Genomic DNA, 20,894 nt, shown 5'->3' with positions numbered 1-20,894 from the left:
CCCCCCGGCCTCCCACCCCTTGGCGGCCTCCCACCCCTTTTTGGCCTCCGATTTTTTCTGGCCTCTACCCACCCTCCGGCCTCCCACCCTTTGGTAGCCTCCCACCCCTTTTCAGCCTCCACTTTTTTCTGGCCTCTACCCGCCCTCCGGCCTCCCACCCCCTGGCGGCCTCCCACCCCTTTTCAGCCTCCTATTTTTTCCAGCCTCTACCCTCCCTCCGGCCTCCCACCCCTTGGCAGCCTCCCACTCCTTTTTGGCCTCTGATTTTTTCTGGCCTCTACCCGCCCCCCAGCCTCCCACCCCTTGGCGGCCTCCCACCCCTTTTCGGCCTCCCATTTTTTCTGGCCTCTACCCGCCCCCCGGCCTCCCACCCCTTGGCGGCCTCCCACCCCTTTTTGGCCTCCGATTTTTTCTGGTCTCTACCCACCCCCCCGGCCTCCCACCCCTTGGCGGCCTCCCACCCCTTTTCGGCCTCCACCCGCCCTCCGGCCTCCCACCCCTTGGCAGCCTCCCACCCCTTGGCAGCCTCCCATTTTTTCTGGCCTCTACCCGCCCCCCGGCCTCCCACCCCTTGGCGGCCTCCACTTTTTTCTGGCCTCTACCTGCCCTCCGGCCTCCCACCCCTTTTCGGCCTCCGATTTTTTCTGGCCTCTACCCACCCTCCGGCCTCCCACCCCTTGGCAGCCTCCCACCCCTTTTTGGCCTCCCATTTTTTCTGGCCTCTACCCATCCCCCCGGCCTCCCACCCCTTGGTGGCCTCCCACCCCTTTTCGGCCTCCACCCGCCCTCCGGCCTCCCACCCCTTGGCAGCCTTCCACCCCTTGGCAGCCTCCCATTTTTTCTGGCCTCTACCCACCCTCCGGCCTCCCACCCCTTGGCAGCCTCCCACCCTTTTTTGGCCTCCCATTTTTTCTGGCCTCTACCCATCCCCCCGGCCTCCCACCCCTTGGTGGCCTCCCACCCCTTTTCGGCCTCCACCCGCCCTCCGGCCTCCCACCCCTTGGCAGCCTCCCACCCCTTGGCAGCCTCCCATTTTTTCTGGCCTCTACCCGCCCCCCCGGCCTCCCACCCCTTGGCGGCCTCCACTTTTTTCTGGCCTCTACCTGCCCTCCGGCCTCCCACCCCTTGGCGGCCTCCCACCCCTTTTCGGCCTCCACCCGCCCTCCGGCCTCCCACCCCTTGGCAGCCTCCCACCCCTTGGCAGCCTCCCATTTTTTCTGGCCTCTACCCGCCCCCCGGCCCCCCACCCCTTTTCGGCCTCTGATTTTTTCTGGCCTCTACCGGCCCTCCGGCCTCCCACCCCTTCGTGGCCTCCCACCCCTTTTTGGTCTCCAACTTATTCTGGCCTCTACTTTTACTCCAGCTATCCGCTGATTATTAGCCTCCCTCCCCATTTTTGCATCCCCCCCCCAGTTAGTCTGAACCCTTCCTTGGCCTCCCCCGCGCTTCCGACCTCCCAGCCCCTTTCAGCATCAACACTTCCTCTGTCTCCCACCCACTTGAGACCTACAACCCCTTCCTGCACTTTAACCTTTCCTCTGCCTCCGACCTGGCCCCAGCCTTAACCCTTTCTTGGCTTCCCACCCCCTCCTGCCACCCGCCCCACCTCAGCTTCAAACATTTCTCATCCTCCCATCCCACTTCAGCCTGAACCTTTCCTTGGCCTCACACCCCAGCTCAGCCTCAACCCTTCCTCAGCCTCCCACTCCCTTTCGGCTTCCAAACTCCAGCTCAACTCCAACCCTTTCTCTGCCTCCCACCCCCTATCCCCTTCCCCATCCTCCCACCCCCTTTCAGCTGTTACCCCGAGAGTAGCCTCAACCTTTCCTCGGCCTCCCACCCCGTTTCAGCCCCAGCCCTTCCCTGGCCTCCCGCCCCCTTTCAGCCTCTCACCAGGGATCAGCCTCCAATTTTTCTTGTGCTTCCACCCCAGCTCAGCCTCCACTCCGGGATCAGCCTCGCCCTTTCCTCATCCTCCAACCTGGTTCAGCCTCAACCCTTCCTTGCCCTCCCACCCCTTCAGGCCATCCAAACCCTGCCTCAACGTCCCCCTTTCCTCCGCCTCAAACCCCAGATCAGGTTCAACTCCACCTCGGCCTCCCATCCCCTTTCAGCCTCCGAACCATGCCTCAGTCTCCACCTCACCTTGGCCTCCCCCATCCTTTCATCCTTACACCCCGTGTCAGATTCAACCTTTCCTTGGCCTCAAACCCCAGATCAGTTTCAACCCTACCTTGGCCTCCCACCGGGTCAGCCTCAATCCTTCCTTGCCCTCCCACCCGCTTTGAGCCTCACACGTGGGATCAGCCTCAACCTATCTTAGCCTCAACCCTTTGTCAGCCTCCCACCCCCAATCAGCCTCCACATTTTCCCAGCCTCCTGCCCCCTTTGTGCCTTTCACCCCTGGTCAGCCTCAACTTCTCCTCGACCTCCATCTTTGCCCACGCTGACCTCCACATCAGCCTCCCCCAGGCTCTCGGTTCCACTTGCAGCTCGGCCTCACTCTTTCTTGCCCTCCCATGGTCTTCTCGCACCTGCTCTTTCCCTGCCTCCCATGTCTGACAGCCTTCAGCCTCCCCAAGTCTCCCCTTCTCATCCTCCTCTTCCGCTTCTCTCCCTGCCCCACTGTCAGGCTCCTGCTTTTGCTCACCCTCCCGCAGCCTCCCGGCCTCTCCTCACCTTCCACTCCTCTCTGGCCTCCTACAGCATCGCGTCCTCCTCTCGGGCAGAGCCTCCCCCTCCATCTCTCGCCCTCCCCCGCACTGAAAGTGCTGCCTCCCTCCCTCTGCTTGGTTTCCCCTCCCTGCAGCCTTTCCCCTGGTCACCACCGGCCGGTCCCTGTCCCCCTCCCCTGGAAACCCCTGGCCCCATGCCCTGCTCTGCCCAAGCACTTCCCAGTGAGGACGAGGGCTCTGGGTCAAGCAAATCCTCCCAAGAACCACGGTGCCTTGTCACGCTATCCCTGCCCAGCATGGGGAACGCAGCTGCAGCCCGGCTCTGGTGCCCTGCGGACCCTCCAGTGTCACCTCCGGGGACAGGCGCTTGTCACCCACAGGACTCCCCGGCCATGCCAGTTGTGCAGGGAGATTCAGAACAGAACCTTATTTAAAAATAGGATTGAAATAACGCAACATGTGGCACCAGTTTTGCAATTAGAGCATCTCTTGAGGATCAAGAGCCATCAATTATTCAAACCAGAAAGCTTTTAGGAAGCATTTACACCAGCTCGCACAGAGCTCACCCTGCCAGATGCTGGTCCCTGAGGCCACTCGCCTTCCCACACGCTGGGCTGGGGCTGTCCCCCTGTCACCACGCAGCCTGGTCCCCCAGAAACCGGGGAAAATGCTCCTCAGGAGCCGAGTCCTTCCCTCTGTGCCGACAGGCAAGAGGGGAGCATTCCCCACCCTGCCGTCCCTCGGGGCACAGAACTGCTGCAGGGACATGGAGCAGCTGGAACAGCCCAGCACTGAGAGGGACACACGGCCTCCACGATCCAGCCCTTAGACACTGGCGAGCCAGGAGGAATCCATGGATTTGGCACGGCATTGGCAGCCACTGGCCACCAGCCCTGACGGAGCACACATGGAGACAGCACTGAGTGCCAGAGGGACACCAAGGTACAGCAGGGATGAGTTAAACCACACGGAATTAAGGGCACTGATTTGGAGCAAGAGCACCCACCTGGGGGTTTCACCAGTTCTCACCTTTCTGCTTTTGCTCAGGTTTTCCTTAGGCACCAGCACCAAGTGAAGCTTCATCGCTAGTCAAGTGGCTGAGGGACAAGGAAATACCATATTGAAGGCCACTTTCTGGCTATTTTTATGCCCCATGCAGAGCCGTGTTCATTGCTGGCAGGTAACAGAACATACGCTCCGCTGTGAGCCAGCACCACCCCACCACTCTGTTTCCAGTCGCTTCTGCAGACGCTTCCTCACACCACATGAAGCTGTGCCAGTACTGAACTGTACCTCAAAGCGAACAGGTCAGCCCCAAACTGCGCCCCGACGCAGAGGGCCGGCCGCAGAAGCCGCGCAGTCATCGTTCGCAGAGGCGGCCGCCTTTCCCCGCCGCCTCCCAGCGTGCTCCGTTGGCGTCTCGCTGCACAGCAAGGCGTTTGCGGTCGGCGTTTTCCGAAGGGGGACGTTCAGAGAGCTCTGCGCTGAGAAACCTCCTGGTTCTGCAGGGAACAAACCCCGCGTCGGAGAGGCGTGGCTGCTTCTGGGGAGGTGCAGGGTAAGAGAAGGCTGTGATGGAGAAGCAGCAGCGTGAGCGTGGTGCTGCTCCCATGACAGCAGCTGTTCTTCCATTTTTATAGGAAGAGGGAAAACGTTCTCCCCTCCTCTAGCAATCTGCGCTGATTTACTGTTGCTGGAAATAGAAATGTGCCTGGTACGATTCAGGGAGACACAGGGGGTGGGGAGGGGGGATGGGGGAGAAAAGAATAAGAGCTTTTAATACAGCAGGAATTCTGCTTTTGAAAGCAGAAACAGAGCTCTGAAATCTACCTCGCTCTCCATCTCCCACTGAAACCCATCTGCGCTGGTGCAGTTGCACAGAGCACAGCCCTCTCTTCACCAGCCTTATGGGGTGGGGAAAAAAAAAAAAAATTAAGGCTGATTTATATGGCTAGTCTCATCCCTAAACAATTTGTTTCTAAAGGATTAATAAAACAGCCTGCACCAGCTCCGATATGCTAGTGGAAAACAGAATCCATTTGTTCAGGCTCCGGCATCAGAAGCCGCAGGCGAAGGCTGAGCCGCGGGTGCCACAAAGCGAAGGCAGCCCGGAGCCGCCAGCCGCGCGGTGGCAGTCCTCCTCCGGCAGCACGACGCAGCGGGGACGAAAGGCTGCTCCTCGCCTTCCTCCGCAAGCTTGCTGCATTATTAAAAGGCAGCAGAAAGCATCATCAAGCATCCGCACGGCCCCGTGCCCGCGCCGCGGAGGGAGGAGCCCCCTTCACCGCTCAGCCGCATTTCGCCAGCCGTTTTTCATGTGCGACACGAACGCCCAGGTTAAATCTTGCAGCACCCAATTACAACTGAAAATTATTTCGAGCACGACGATAGGGAAGGACAGGTTACAAAACCGGAGTGCGCGCTCACTTCTGCAGACAGCAGGCTGCCTAGGTAACTCGCACACTGTACGGCACATTTCTGCGTCTGATTCGGTATTCAAGTCGCCTGCATTCATTGTCCCTTCTTCCTTCCCTGCTGCAAGCTGTGGCAGAAATCTCCTGATGTACAAAACCACCTTGTACTCTTCCCGTTTGTGTACAAATCAAATGCAATTCCACCGTCCTTTTGTTCAGCTGCTCTTGTAAGATGCTCATTTGAGAAACAAACCAACCCTCTTCCCTTATTTTCCTCCTATTTCTTCGGTTTACCAGACTGCTTTCCACCTCTGTCTCGGGCAGGTCAGACACCTGTAACTCGCTTCTAGAGCGCAGAATCTATAAGGCTGGACCATTCCATCATTTTAACTACACTTATAAAGTCAAAGAATGGCTGTCTGGATACATATGCAGAGCTCAATGACCTTTTTGTGTGGCTCTTGCACCGATTTGTATAGTGCCCAACTCTTACACACAGCTCCCTACAGGCTCCATAAGGAAGGGAGAAGAAAGCTGCCTGCGCTCGTTTAAGCTCTGTGTTCTGAGCGGTTTCTCTCTCGGGCTGCAGTCCAGCCCAGAGCCCAGCCTGCCGCGAGCAGGCTCCAGCACACGGGCGGTTACTGCCGGGGTCTCGACCAGCCAGCGAGCTGCTTTCAACAGGCAGCAGTGGAGGGGGAGAACAGGAGCAAAACCGCGTCTCTGACAAAGCAGGAGCAAGCGGGTGCACCCAGCGCTGCTGGCGAAGGACACCGACACGGAGGCTGTGGTTCTGCGAGGAGGAGAGGAGCACGTGAGGAGTTAATCCATGTGGGAGGATACAAGGAGCCAACACCAGCCTAGCACATACCAGGAAAATGTGGTGTTTACTTAAAAACCCAGCGCGCTGCAGAAGTGCTCGACAGCCGCGGATCTGTCGCCCAATGCTGCCCCCAGCAGCAACGGCTTCCAACAGATGGGACATTTTTCGGTACCGAGGTTCTTCCACGTATCGTACGTCTGCCTTCGGAAGGCAGCAGGGGGAAAAACAAACCAAAACCAGCAACAACGAAACAAGCAATTTCGAGAAATTCAAACTTATTCATAAGACCTTAAAAAAAGAACCAAGACCACTCTTACAGTATAAACACGCCAATTCATTCATTTTTACTGATGGTTGCATTTATGAATTTCATTCTCGTGAAAAAAGGGAATAAAAGGAAAAAAAATTAAGAAAATAGCTATTTATAGAAAACAAAACAAAAAAAGGGCTCAAACAGAAAAGAATCTGTGCTGATGCTTTTGATGAGCAGTCCGATGGCATTAAACATTACCTGTGCAAGCAGGCATGCTTGAAAACCTGTCTTAGTACTGTAGCTTCAGTTCCACAATCCAGGATTTCTTATACGGTTGTTGAAAAAAGAGAGCCTAATAGTTTCATACTGTATTTATTTAATAACTAAAATTCACAAATAAAAAGATACTTGCAAAGTCCTTTAGTTGTGTCATCCCCTCCTCCTCCACTCTACTGCTTTCAGACCCATAGGCATAAAAAATGGGCTTGGATTTTTAATCTTAACTGTTATATGATTGGTCGTTGGAGCTGAAGCACCAAATGGAGAAGATGCTTTATGGAGATGAGGGTACAACCCTTTGCCTTCCCACACACATTTTGGAGGAACATAGGAGATGCACCAGTGCCTGGACTCCTCTGCTCCCATTTCCCCCACCCAGAGCATTCTTTTCATTTTATATTTCCTCTGTTAAGTGACTGACTGCAGCCTCTTTTTTGCCCCCTTTCTGTCCTTGCGGGACTGCATACACGCTGGACATTGTTCATTTCTTACTCCGCCGGGCTTTGAGTCAGTGTCAAGTAGGTCCTGTTACAGCTCAGTGCTAGTTGTTTTTTAAAGGGTCTTTTCATTTCAGGTAGGTTTGTGTGTCGATTCAGAAGGCTTGCTTATTTTCTTCCTTGTTTGTATCTGCCAAGCTGCTGGATAAGGCTATTCATACTCCAGGAACTGTTTGTGATAGAACAGCAAATATCTGCAAGAAAGCAGAGGTACAGTTTCAGCTTTCTGCTGTGTGTCGGAGCAGATTAGTATTTCCATTGATGTAATGATAAAAAATGAGGACTATTAATTTCAGTTTTCTTTTCAATTTGAAGCGATTCCAGAGACATGCCAGTTCCCTGCAGTAACCATGGATGAGGAGGGGGGAAGCCAGCTGAAACCGTTTTAGCAGCAACTCAGGAACCTGAACACTTGTACATCAAATGCTCAAACCCTTCTGTTCTACAATCTATTTAGAACCTGAAAGCCCCGGAAGATCACACCGTGTTGGTGCCCACATAGACAGCACCCCTTTAACACTACCATGACACAAAATACAACTGCGATGCCTTAAGGTGCAACTGTTGCTTTAGAGTCACATTACCAAAGCATCAGACACTCTGGATTATTGCAAACTGCCTGCCATTTACTGTTAGAGAAGCAAAACGAAGAACCAGGCACGTGGGTGAAAACTCCTGTGTCCCCATCCAATCCAATTCCAATATCTCATGTCTCAATCTGTACTCAAATCTGGTGTTTTAACAGGATGAAATTCTTCCTGCCCTTAATTACTTTCTGTGTACTGCTACATAGCAGAGCCCAGCCCTCAAGCAGTTACACGTCAGAGGGAAGCAGACTCATCTCTACACGCCCTTTATACACCACACACTGACAGGGTCACTGCGTGACTCTCTCAAAACGCTTCAAAGCGCTTTTGAGACTTTCCAATTATTATCGTTCCATCTCACACCCTACGGAGCTTCCCTTATACAAGGCCGATCAGTGTCAGCCTTTATCTGACCCAGGAAAAATGGATCAGAGCTCAAACCAGCCTCTAACGAGACGGATGGGTGGCAGTTGCGTTGCATATTCTCTCCTCCTTGCCTGTGGCAGTTTCTTCCACACACACCCCACTGAGGACCAGAGCTAGCCACTTGTTATTGAAGAAAAACAAATTCATTTTTCTGCTGACCTCAAAACAGAAGTTACTTTGTCAAATCACTTAACACTAAAATTCAGGTATTATAGGTTAGATTTTTTTACTTCCTGGCTGAAGTTCAAAAAAATTGAGAAAATGGGAAAATCTGTTAAAAAAACTACTAACTGAACATCTGTGCCTGCAGCAATCAGTGGAAACGCCAGGAAAATTAAAACAAGAACAATACAGGCTTATCTTTCCACTACCAAGTCCATAGTTGAAAATGTAAAATGAAGACATCAGATTGTAAGTTACCTTATTCTTGAAACATGTATCAGTCCCGAATGCTTCCCTCAGATGAGGAATACCAAGCTGCTTCCCTTGCCAAGTACTGCTCTGCACTCCCAGTACTTGCCTAATGCAATTATCTGAAACCATAATGTCAATCTGCAATCAGTTCGAAGCCATGAGCTAAAAAACAGCTCGTGTTCTATACCAGCCTCCCATACAGCCTTGCCACTCTGCTGCACAGTATTTTCTTAATGGCTTTTCTTCAAATCTTTTGCACTCTTAGTAATCCAGAGGTTCTGCAGACAAAGACTGGATTGTGTCATGGAGGTAAACTGTTGGAACACCCCTGCTCCTACACAGGGCGACCACACCACCCTGGTTTTCAGAGTCCCTTCCATCAGCAGTACAGTCTTGGCCAGCAGTGAGTACGCGTCCGGGGGGAGGCTGGGGTGGGCGAGGGATGCATTAGGAGGAGTGTGGCCAGCAGGTCGAGGGAGGTTCCCCTTCCCCTCTACTCTGCCCTAGTGAGGCCCCATTTGGAGTACTCTGTCCAGTTCTGGGCTCCCCAGTTCAAGAAAGATGAGGAGCTACTGGAGAGAGTCCAGCGGAGGGCTACGAGGATGGTGAGGGGCCTGGAGCATCTCTCCTACGAGGAGAGGCTGAGGGAGGTGTGCTTGTTCAGCCCAAAGAAGAGAAGGCTGCGAGGGGACCTAATATATGCTTATCAATATCTAAAAGGGTGGGTGTCAGGAGGATGGGGCCAAGCTCTTTTCAGTGGTGCCCAGTGACAGGACAAGGGACAACGGGCACGAACTGAAGCAGAGGAAGTTCCGTCTGAAGATGAGGAAGAACTTCTTCCCTCTGAGGGTGACGGAGCACTGGCACAGGCTGCCCAGGGAGGCTGTGGAGTCTACTTCTCTGGAGATATTCAAGACCCCCCTGGACGCGGTCCTGTGCAGCCTGCTGTAGGTGATCCTGCTTCGGCAGGAGGGTTCGACTGGATGACCCACAGAGGGCCCTTCCAGCCCCGACCATTCTGTGATTCTGTGGACACGAGCACCAGCTACAGACACCGCAGAGTCAGCTGACGACCTTGGCCTTCCCCTCTTCTTCCTTCAACAAATCCAGGATTATAAAGCAACATTCTGAAGCACTGATACGTACACAGAGATATCAGATATTCAAAGGGAGTAATTAAGTCTCTCTGACGAAAGGGTCTTTTAACCAAAAGTAAGGAATACCCAAAGATCAAAGTTTCCCTTCCTTTTCCGTTTCCAGTTCACAACTTACCCTTCACTGTCTAGCACATCCTTAATGCTAGCCTTGGTGATAATGGCATCATCACACTTGAACCACTGGTCCTTGTGCTGCCGGATGAAGCTGGTATAGTGCCCACTCTCCAAGGTTCCCTGGTGATTAACTACTGCAAACAAGGAATACCTGGTACAGAAAAGAGTTAACGAGTAAGCGCATCAAAAAGGGAAAAACCTGACATTTTAGACAGAAGCTTGTGTCCATAAACACGTACAGCAATAGTAAAGGATCTGACTCATGAATAAAACACAACCTCCTAACATTAACTGGGAAGAGGGCATCCTTGACCAGGGAAAATAACTGCATTTTTTTTTGTCTTGCTATTACTGTGAGACTCCAGTCTGATGACAGCTGTCAGCCTTATCAATACTGGCTTCCAAATATTTTTCTTCTAAAACAGATCAATATTGACACATTCCTGAAGAGGACCACTGATTATCTGGTCTGATCTTCTATTTCCCCAAATTAGCAACTCAAGTGAACTAGCAAAATGCATTTGAGGGATGGGGAAGGAGGTAACCTTAAATATAGCTAATCTTAAATATTTCTAGTGATAAATTGCAGTACTGATTAATTGTCCTTAATCTGGAAAGTGTGTACCTATTTTGAAACACTGAATATATTCAGCCTCAACTTGCAGCTTTCAGATGCTGCTGTGCATTTGCCTGATAGCCTGAAAACTAGCAGACACATCTCTGTTCCAAAGAAAGATACTTGTAGACTGATCAAGTTGTTCTTAATTTTTTTCCCTTTTCTTAAAAAGGAGAAGACTGAAGTCCTTGGGTCTTTTGTTCTACGGTAAAACTTTGTTTCCAGTCTTAAACACACTTGCAGCTCATTTTCAAATGTTCTCCACTCTCTTTAACCCTTTCTTAAATGCTGTCCTCAAACTGGGATACAAGCACATCTGCACAATGGTGAAACAACCTCTCTAATCTCACTTGATATTGTTCTACTTATGTTCAAAATTCACAGAGCTCTTTGGACACGGTGGTGCTGCAACAAGACACCTATTCAGTCGACTGCCTACAGAGCCACTGATTTGTAACGTCACCCTCTTGCTAGCGGAGTCCTTTAACCCAGCCAGGAGGGACACCACTCTGCAGTCCTAGATGGAGCTTTCCAGGATTGCCCTGTTTACTGGCACCCAGCTTACCAAGCAGCCCAGATGCCTCTGCTGTCATCACCTAACGCTCTTCATTGTTAACAACTTCTCCAACTTAAGTCATGTGCAAAGCTCAAAAGCAATCAGCTGCGTTTTCTTTCAGATCTTTGCTAACACTATTAAACACCACACGCCTAATGAATCAAGTGCTATAGGACCACCCGTAACACCTGCCTGATACCTGCTTGTATGACCACTGCACTAAGACCTAATTTGCTAGTTTTTAAATCTATTGTGTGATTCCAGTTTAACGCAACTTTGAATGCCAAATGAAGTGCCCTGAAGAATTTAAATAATACACAACATCAGCACATGACTTTCGTAACCAACATTGTAACCTTATTAAAAAAAAAAAAAGACAAGGTTTGTGTGACCATCTCTATTCTCATAAAGCTACGGATATTGGTTTCCACTACCCTCCCTTTGTATCATTGAGCAAGTCCCGTATCAGCCTGCCATTTATTCTGACTGGAATCAATGCCTGACCAAGAGACCCCGGAATTACTGGGGCCATCTATTTGGGACTTCGAGTGTCAGTGTTCTATAAACTTTCTTTTGGTCCTCCGGAACTCCCTTTGCTATTGCAATAAAAATAGGATTATTCAAAGGAAACACCCATCCCTTTTATTACTGTAACCATAGCTTTTCATTTTATTCATAGACTGATTGCTGGGGTTATCCCCTTCAGATCTGAAAGTCAGCTGCCATAAAACCACGAAAGGGTAGGCAATTTAGTGAAGGAAGCTTTACTTTGCAACAGTTCAGACTTACTGCGCTGTCAAACATGGTAATGTGCTTCGCACTGCGGGATATACAGCAGACTGTGTGTCTCCTTCTAGAAGCCAACTACCTTTCACAACAGAAGTCATGGAATGTACCACTTACTTATTATCATTGTTTAGACTGTCCGTCGGCTGCTGGTACTGCCCGTTCATTCTGCTCTCTTTACTGCAACACACACACAAAAATCCAGTCACTGCAAGCAGTGGCTTCCCAGAAAACAGGTTTTACATGACACACACAGCCTGTCTGCCGAATCCAGATCCTTATTCAAAAGCACAATGCTGCTTAGCAGCAGAGAAGGGCTGCTGATTAGGATGCTAAAGATGCTTTATTTGTTCTCACAGCAATGCTACATAAGAAACACCATTTCTCCTCCTGGTCAAGGCTTCAGTGCTGCAAATACAGATCTGTTTACATCAAATGTCCTATCCAGAAAGCTTAAAAACAGGTTAAGAAAAGATTTGTATTTTAAACCTGGAAAAACATCTAATTACATCAGTCCTTTATCCTGTGATGGGTCAATCATCCTGGCCTGACTTGTAAATTCATTTTGTGTTTTGACAGCAGCAATAGGATTATGCTGTTGATTTCATAGTTGATGAAATTCAGATTACTGAGTTATGCCTGCTGATTATCCCATCTATATTCCATTAGGCTTGATACCTTTCATCAGCAGAGCCTGTTCCATCCACCGAGAATTCACCACAGAGGAACAGGAAAGTCTCAAAATCTCCAGAATATACTGGAATAAACCATATTCTTAATATAACACTATTTAGCAGAGCTTCAGGGCTTTCCTTTCTCTCCTGGCAGAAGTGTCTGCTTTTCTCGGGCGGGGGGCGGAGGGGGAGGCAAACCTTGAAATTACTAGTAAAATTTTAGCATCAAATAGAGCCCCTGTGTTAAGAGGTGACATGTTTTGGGGCTTTCTGCATCGCTTCAGATATAAATTAAACTGGAATATCCTCTTGTATATTTGAATAGAATACCTGACAAATACTCGTTAACTGAGCCGATTAAGTTCCTTTCATAAAGGTATATTTATATAAATGTCATGTCTTCAACAAACCTGGGAGGTGGGAGAAGTCCTGCTGTTCCTGTTTAAATACCTGCTAGAAATATCTATTTTAATCTGGACTATGGTTTTTCTGCTTGCAGCACTCTCTAAACAAAAGCTGAGGGTACAAAACAAAAAACCACAGATTTGTATGTGTGCAGGAACAAAGAGGAAGGATTTTTATAACTCGAGAAACACCAGGTTAGGCATTAGATTATGTCTAGTCTGCCTGATTACACGAGATGACTGGTGGGTGGGCACTCGGGTGATGGGACGGCACAATGGATCTGAGCCTACAAGTTTAACATGCAACCAGAAACATTACATACATTAATTTAAAAAAATTTAAATATTAAGCCTTTTCTGGCACACAAAACAACAGTTTATCTAAAAATTAGTTTAGAAAAGATGCACATTTCAAGGAGAAGCTTACAGCAGAAGTATCATTATACATACTGTTCTATAACCTTGATTCAAGGATGTTCCTGTTTCATGCTGCACATGTATGAACTGGTAAACAGTTCTGTCCAGGTCTTTGGGGGAGTTTGAATTTGGTACACACCTGGAAGCCATGAATGGTGTCATGTCCAGCTCCAGCGGAAACGAGACATACGTAGTGATCTTTCGCCTCAGTTTGGCTGAGTGTTCAAACCGCTGGAGACAAAGTAGAAGAATTGGGTTTTTTTCTTTAGAGAAAGGCTAAGTTTTCTGTCTTTTATAAATGTCCTAAGCTTAAGAACAACAACACGGAAGTCTATTAGCAGTCAGTATCCAGACACATCCCCCGATTTTTTCTACCAACTGTCTGGGCTGGGAACCCCCACATAAATGCTAACACATTTCTACCAGGAAAATAAACCACAATTTGTGGGGGCAAAAAAGACAATATTGATTAGAGTATTTACCTTAATATCTATACATACAAACTTATTGCCAACTGACATTAAGAAAAAAATGTATTAAACAGAGACAGCACACACAGCCTTTACCCAAACCAGTGTTCATTTGTACTACACACTATTCACATAGATGGCTGCTGCCTACACTAGCACACAAAACAGGCAACAACGAGAGCTTGCCATCAGATTCACACACTTAATCCACCCATCCAATCACCCCAAGTGACAGGAGTCAAGCCTACACAGGAATACCAATTCAAATCAAGGCAAAAATAGAATATGATAAAAAAGCCTTGTCCCTCCACCAAAAGGAGCCTGCAATACCCACCATCCTCTCCTCACCTTCTCAACTGAACTTTAAATGGAAACAGGAACAAATACCACGAAGAGATGAATGAGCTTCTATTTAAAGGCAGCTTCTCTCCCCATTTCTCAAAATCCTGCTCTATTTACACTTCAAGTTAATTATTTTCCAATTGTGGTGCCGTAACAATTCCCTAGCAACAGATCCAGACGTGAAAAGCTCAGACTTCTGTAATTCTTATCTTTTGGGTTTCTATTTTGCTTTAACACGTGAAATGAAATTTGCATTTTGCATGAACAGGACAACACAATCACTGAGGAGTAGTAATTTATTAAAAAAAAAAAAGAAATCTTCAGTCATTCTGGACAACAGAATGTAGGAACAGAGTGTAGGTAAGGGGTTGGGCACATTCACATTGCCTTGCCCAAAGAGCAGAATCACCCAGGTATGTTGTGCCAACCACTCTGCATTAAAATTAAAATTTAAAAAACCCCAAGAGCCCAACACCCCCAAAACCCGCCCCAAAAGCCAAGCAGCCAGCCAAGCACTCCTGAAACCTCCAAGTCAGTCATGCAAGAATGCTCTTCATGAAGACCACAAACAGCCAAAGAACAACAAGGGAACTGTGCTACTATCTACTCCAGCCAGGCTAGTATCTTTAGCATGTAATATCGTGTATCATCTTGGTTAATGCTCAAGATGCGACTGAAGAACTGCTGGTATATGGGGGTGAACATCTGAAGGCACGATTGTTCCAAACAGTCTGAAAAGTCCTGTAAGTTACAGAAGAGGCAAATCTTTCCACCTGTAGCACTTTTTTTTCCAGTAGAAAGCAGAATCAATCTTTTCTCACAAATATAGACCTTCCTGTGACATTCTGTTTTCACATCAAGACCTCTGCATTTCATTAACAAGCTTTTGTACAAGCCAGATTTTGAACATAAGTTTTAAATTGCCGCTATGCTGGACACAGAGTTGCTATGTAATTAAACAATTCCAAACTACAACCATTTCTTGAATACAGTCCGTGACTTGCTCAGTGAGACCATGACACTATAGCTACACAGATTATTACGATTTTCCAGTATGAATATTCTGACCTAGCTTGGAGGGCTACTGGAAAATAAACCAGAAAACCTGCGTGCATGCTACAGCAAAGTCCAGCCCGCACTTTGCCATGACAGCTATGAGATAAAGGTCTAATTCCAACACTATTAAAGTTACCTGGCTGTTTTACCAAAGTTCAAAGCCTAGAAACCATGCAAGAACTGAACAACTGAACAGTCTCTGGAGCGTGTGTTCTTTCAAGTCACCACTCCCCAGCTGGAAAGAGAAGCAATACAAGCCTTCATTTGTACACAACATATAGGCTGTCGTTTTAAGATCCGTTTCCAGTCACCACGGTCATAGGTAAAATGCTAGTTTTCATTATGTAGCTTATTTGACATCAGTATCATCATCAGATAAGCAGTTTCTTGAAACAGTGGTCATAGTAAGAGCTGCAGCCAGTGATATCAGTTGCTGCCTAGCAATGAGAGGACTTTGTCATTCTTTTCCAGGGGACACTCAAGACCTTCGAGGTCTGCATCTGAAAAGCTCAAGCAGATCAAGGATGCAGTTAAATTACTACGGTGGCTGCTTCTACAAAGGCCTGTGGCATCACTTTTCAAGGACCTCTTGCCTCTTGACACAGAACGACCTTCATCTTCTGCGATAGCTGCCTACTTTGCACCACCATCATATTCTTTATATTTAAGACATAAATTGTACAGGACTAAACTACCTGAGGGCACCAACTATGACATTATCTCCCATCACTGCATCTGACATAATCTGGATTGGAAATGTTGAAAACTACATCAGTTGGAAAGATACAAGAAGCCTTCTCCACTGCAACCGATTTTTTCATGCTTTTCCTCCAACACAGAGTTCCTCTGTGGCATTCTTCCAGTAGAAGCATAGGGTATAAATTTCACCATGCAGGATGAGTGTTATTGGAGATCAGTTTCTACGCTGCTTCAGGTACTGCACTAGCCTTTTACTTTGTTTATGGATTCTGATGAGTTGGGTTCGCACAGACATACTGCAAAGCTACATTATAGATAATGTAATGCTATCTTAACAGAAAACCTAGCTGGGCATGCAAGCTGTTCTTTATATTAATTTGTATCATAAAAGATTAGCCAGTGAAAGCCAGAAGATATGTCCAGGAGTTTAACTCATCCTCTCGGAGAGGAATATACGTCCTCTGCTCTGTCTGCCCCCTGTGAACTTACTTTGAGATGAAAACAGGCCACAATGGGTAACTTCTTCATAGTGAGTTGTTTGGTAGATTCCTGGTAGCTATGGCAACCACTACATTTGATTTTGGCACTGCTTCCTAGATGTTCTGGCCTTGTAAACCTGAAAAAAAAAATTAAAAAGCAAAGGGATGCACAAAACGATCAGACGATTTTCCACACATGCTGAAAACATCTCTTTTACACTTACTTGTGGGTCACTGGCACCACAAGAGACAGAGTTCATGGCTTTTAAATGTCATTTTGAAAAAACCCAATACCTACAATAATGTAAAGTGCTATGGTTCAGATACCCAAACTTGGCCTTTAGCATTGCTCTACTTAGGAACATTGCACCGAAATGCATCAGTGTCTGAGAAAGGAGTTAAATGTTAGTTCATCTCCCAGAACAGGACAGCCAATTTTCATACAGAAAGCAAAGATCTTTTGTTTTCAAAAACAAAAACACTGATATATGGAAGCTCGGAAGCAAGATGACAGAACTTCTGTGCTCAGCTGCGTGCTAGTCTGCAGGACACTTCTAGCTTGTAGCCCACCTGGGCCAGGATCAAAGCAGTGAGATGGAAAGGGCTGTAAACATGAAGTTCTTTTCAAAATACAGATATCTTCCAAGAAAACCCAAGTGTTGACAACCAGAAAAATCTCTTTCAAAATTTTCAGACAGAACCACTCAAGGGAGCTATAGGAAGAGACCATTACAGAATAGGGAACTGCTTAGAGAAAATATACTACCTCTATGTTCTCACAGCACACTACAGCAAAATATCTCTCAGTTTTTCAGAAACTGTCAGCACAGAAAAGGCTAGGAGGATGGACTGCGAAGTCTTTTCCTCCAAGCTTAGACTTCCACGGGGCAAATAAACCATCTCCCCAGAAGCTGCTTTACAACTAGAATTTTTGAGATGAAGTATTTTGAAATGCAATTGAACATTTTACATTAATGCAGACAGTAAGCACATGAGGGCAACGTGGTATCAGCTCGTCACTACCTCTACCTTGCCTCATTCTGTTTATAGCCAATGCATCCTCCAGCATTAAATCATCATCACGACCTCCTGGTCTCCTCTCTTGTTTGATTGACAAGATTTCCTTCACCCAGCCTATGTACCACCATTCTCTGGTTTTGGATTTTGTTTTTTCTTCTCTCAAGTCTGTATAAAGGCTTACAAATTCGTTGTTATTGTTGTCAGGAGTGCCTACACGTTTCTGGGTTTTTGTCACATTCCTGCTCAATCCTTCCTTCAAGCCAGCTTCAAGTTGCATGGCCATACTGGTTGAAATGAAGTTACACACCTTCCTTGTCTGAATAGAATATTCAACTTGCTTGCTAATTTTTGGGTACAACCTAGAGCCATCCTCTTTATCCATTAGAGTTCAGCTTCTTTCCAAAATCCACACTCTTGGAGGGTATCTTTGAACCTGGATGTTTTTCCTTCCCTATCATTATCTCTCTCTGATTCTACTAATCCCCATGTTGAAGAAAATCACCAAAATCCCCAAAATTCAACTGGTTTTGCCTCTTGGTGCATTCCTGCATCAGCAATTTCTCATCTACACCAATTCCCTTGTTTTCTCAAAATTCTTGATCTTTAAAAGTATTAAAGTGGTTAGAAATCAGAAGTCAGAGGCTATCAAATTTTATTTCAGGAGGATTAGCTTTGCCCCAGGCTACAGGTAATCTCCTCAGACAGGTACCCTCGACTAATATCTGCATTTGCCACAAGAGAATGACTTTCAGATCTGCTAGAAGATCCGAGTTAACTGTGTATGAAGCCATGACATTCTCTCCAGTTTCCAAAATACCTAAGTCTCCTGCTCAGAATTATCTTTTCTTTTTGAAAGCCCCATTCCTTTAATTCTTAATGCTATTCCCGCAACTAAGCTGACAGTAGCAGACCCTCAGCTCTGCTTAGAGTAAAATCAGATTTTTACTTGGTGTCATGATTTAGACAAATATTAAACACATTGTGAACTCTTTTTATGTGCTTGCTTAGCTGACACAACCAAGAACATGGAGACGTACACTAGTGGTTTCAATCATGTAATACCACGTTGCCTGGCAGCAGCCAATGTGAAAAATTATTTCCTTCTTGCACGTATGGCAACTGATTTTGATTGCTTATTGTTAGGCCTGCTGTTTCTCTAAGCTTTCTTTATCATCTCACTTGCTCTTATGCAAAAACCTAAAGTATGTATAAAAATGCTGTTTGAGGATAATGCCATGATAAAGCATCACTTACTCCCATTGCTCAGTGCCACCTGGAGAACAGAATGAAGCCAAATTCTTTTTAACTGGCCAAAAGTGTATTAGTCTCATTTCATACCTTCGCAAGCAGTCTGTGAGAGTGGTGGTGCCTGATACATGGCTTTCCCCATTTACGACACTGCCATCACTCCCCGGACTCAGTGGCCAGAACGGGGTGGAGGAGCCTGGCAAATCCAAACTGATGTCCCAAAACGGGTCTATCGTTGTGGAAACGCCACTGTGAAAAAGAAAGCAGTTTAATACATGTGTAAAGGAAGTAAAATTAACAGTCTCTCTCATTATAGGGTGCACACCAGATACCTACCTTTAAGATCTATAGGATCTACATCACCCCTAGAGGGCACTCAAAGATGACAGAAAATGCAGTTACTCCAGAATGTTTCCTCACAGCTCACTGTTCTTCTGAACATTTAAAAGCCTTGTGTTTTAGAAAACGCATCTGATGTACTAAATGCAAAATATATGCATTTCATACACTCTCCCACTACCGGAGCCCTGTGACTCAAAGCGAACAAGCAGGGTTACTCAGAGATGGAAGTACTGGTCTTACTACTGACCAGTATAAACCAGCTAAAATCTACGATCCAACTAGTTTAGAAGCATGGTTCTCTGGTCAAAACAGGGAAGATGGTGCTTAAGGCTAACTCAATAGAGAGCCCCAAATACTTTTGCTATACAGTAGTGCATTGAATTAAGCTTTGCAGTTCATACTAGCATCTCTTTCAGCATTTGGAATTTGAGAAGCCAAAGAAAAAAAATGCATCAAGAAGTAGCGTATGTTCTCCATCAGATTTCTCTACCAGACAGCTGAAGACAAGCCAACAGCTAGACTATGGAAAAAGCTTCTCAAAATTTTAACTTCTACTGACTCAAATCTTTCCTTCCAGTATATACATTTTTAAGAGAACTCCAGAACTTCAGGGGTCTAAGCTCCTAGTTTGGAAGCATTTTCTGTTTGTACTTGTTGTGCTTATTTTCCAAGTTCTCTCTTCCTCTAAACTGACTGTCTTTCACTCTGCAATCTTATTAAGCCTACAATATTCTGCCTTTTTTTCAGCTTCATTTGTGCAAAAGTTGTCAATTTTCAAAAGCAAACTTCTTTTGTTAAAGTTTCATCAATGCTAATATTGTGTCATAACACATCAAGCTTTTCATTATCATATAAGGATTTTGTGTAAATCTTCCGCAAATCTCTCCAGGAACCTGAGAATAAAAGCAGATTCAAACCAGCACAGCACAACACTCCAGCTGTAGGACAGTGTGCGTAATTATAAAGAACGCAAGACAGAACAAAAAACAAGAACTCTGACTTCTGCACTATGCCAACACCAAACATCTTGAAAGAGAAGTCAACTTGCTCCAGTACACAGAGTACAACAACAAATACATTTCTCCCTACTATTTTAAAGCGTTCACTTGCTGGTACCTGAGACTACATTACGTGTCAGCCTGTTTGAAACCTCTCCTGATGATACACGAGGCTCCTAACTGAAGGAATATATCATTGCATACCAGATTTTTCTTCAAATGTATTGGCAATTACATACTTTCACAACCAAAAAGATTTTGGAACCCTTTTCCTCATGAACTTTGAAAAGAACCACCTTTTACAGACTAGTAAAAAGTTTATGTCTATAGCCCTGTGGTACCTTCCAGGTAGTTTTTTTGTTACGTCTTAATATATGACAGTTAACTGGTAATTGATTGCACGTAGCTGATGCTGTATTTAAACACTTCTTGTCTTGCTGGAATTTTGCTGGTATTTTTTTGGTATTCCAGAAAGAAAATATTCAGTACACTGTTGCACTGGAGTGTGTACAGATTCTGACCAGAGTGCAGAATCAGAAAAAAATACTTACTGGCAGACTTGACAGGTAACATCAGACTGCAGTCCGCCTGTGAAGATTTGGTCTATGATGCAGTTACAGTGGTTGGGGTTGTTGGCCTTCTTCCCATTATCATCACCTGGAGGAATGCAAACACAGACTCAGCAGTCAAAAATCTTCCGAGGGAACAGTGGTTTGTCTTGGACTGCGTCTCCAGTACTCTTTATAACGTAAGCTTATAAACATACTGCAAGTTCACATAGAAAACACAGAACCGTGAAAATGTTGTGCACTGAAGAAAAAACAAGGAAACAAGAATAGAACTCCTAGAAAAATATAGAAGATAATCAGAATGTGACCAAAAACAGTTAGCTCCTGTAGAGGTGAAGCTTTAAGCCCTACCAGCTGTTAGCCAAACTCTTTTTCAGGGTACAGCCCTGTCTCCCCTTACAGAGATTTGCTTTGCGCTATCTGGTGTAAAGATCAGTTCCTAAGACAAAGGAGTTGCCAAGGTGGTTCATGAAAATAAATATTTAAGCTTCACTTAGAGCACCACCATGCAACGTTTGTATCTAAACAAATGGCCAGCTCTTGACCACAGAAGCACTAGTTTCTGCTTAGGCAGAGTATTCA

The 20,894-nt window shown here is 46.6% G+C and overlaps 1 protein-coding gene across 5 annotated transcripts in view; it reads right to left on the bottom strand.

Moving 5' to 3' along the window:
* Positions 1–6,517: 6,517 nt before the first annotated feature.
* USP22 (ubiquitin specific peptidase 22) overlaps positions 6,518–20,894 on the bottom strand; it is a 113,554-nt gene continuing 99,177 nt past the window's right edge. For all 5 annotated transcript variants that reach the window (XM_075436396.1, XM_075436397.1, XM_075436400.1 and 2 more), the window contains 7 exons: positions 20,295–20,400; positions 18,494–18,652; positions 16,146–16,272; positions 13,229–13,320; positions 11,712–11,774; positions 9,638–9,787; positions 6,518–7,132 (listed from right to left, as the gene is read on the bottom strand). In XM_075436396.1, coding sequence (XP_075292511.1) covers positions 7,090–7,132; positions 9,638–9,787; positions 11,712–11,774; positions 13,229–13,320; positions 16,146–16,272; positions 18,494–18,652; positions 20,295–20,400 — 740 coding nt within the window. In that variant the 3' untranslated portion in view covers positions 6,518–7,089. The remainder of the gene's footprint in view (positions 7,133–9,637; positions 9,788–11,711; positions 11,775–13,228; positions 13,321–16,145; positions 16,273–18,493; positions 18,653–20,294; positions 20,401–20,894) is intronic.

The sequence above is a fragment of the Opisthocomus hoazin genome, chromosome 15, assembly GCF_030867145.1.
Source record: "Opisthocomus hoazin isolate bOpiHoa1 chromosome 15, bOpiHoa1.hap1, whole genome shotgun sequence".
Taxonomy (NCBI): Eukaryota; Metazoa; Chordata; class Aves; order Opisthocomiformes; family Opisthocomidae; genus Opisthocomus; species Opisthocomus hoazin.
This window is presented reverse-complemented; position numbering and strand designations above follow the sequence as displayed.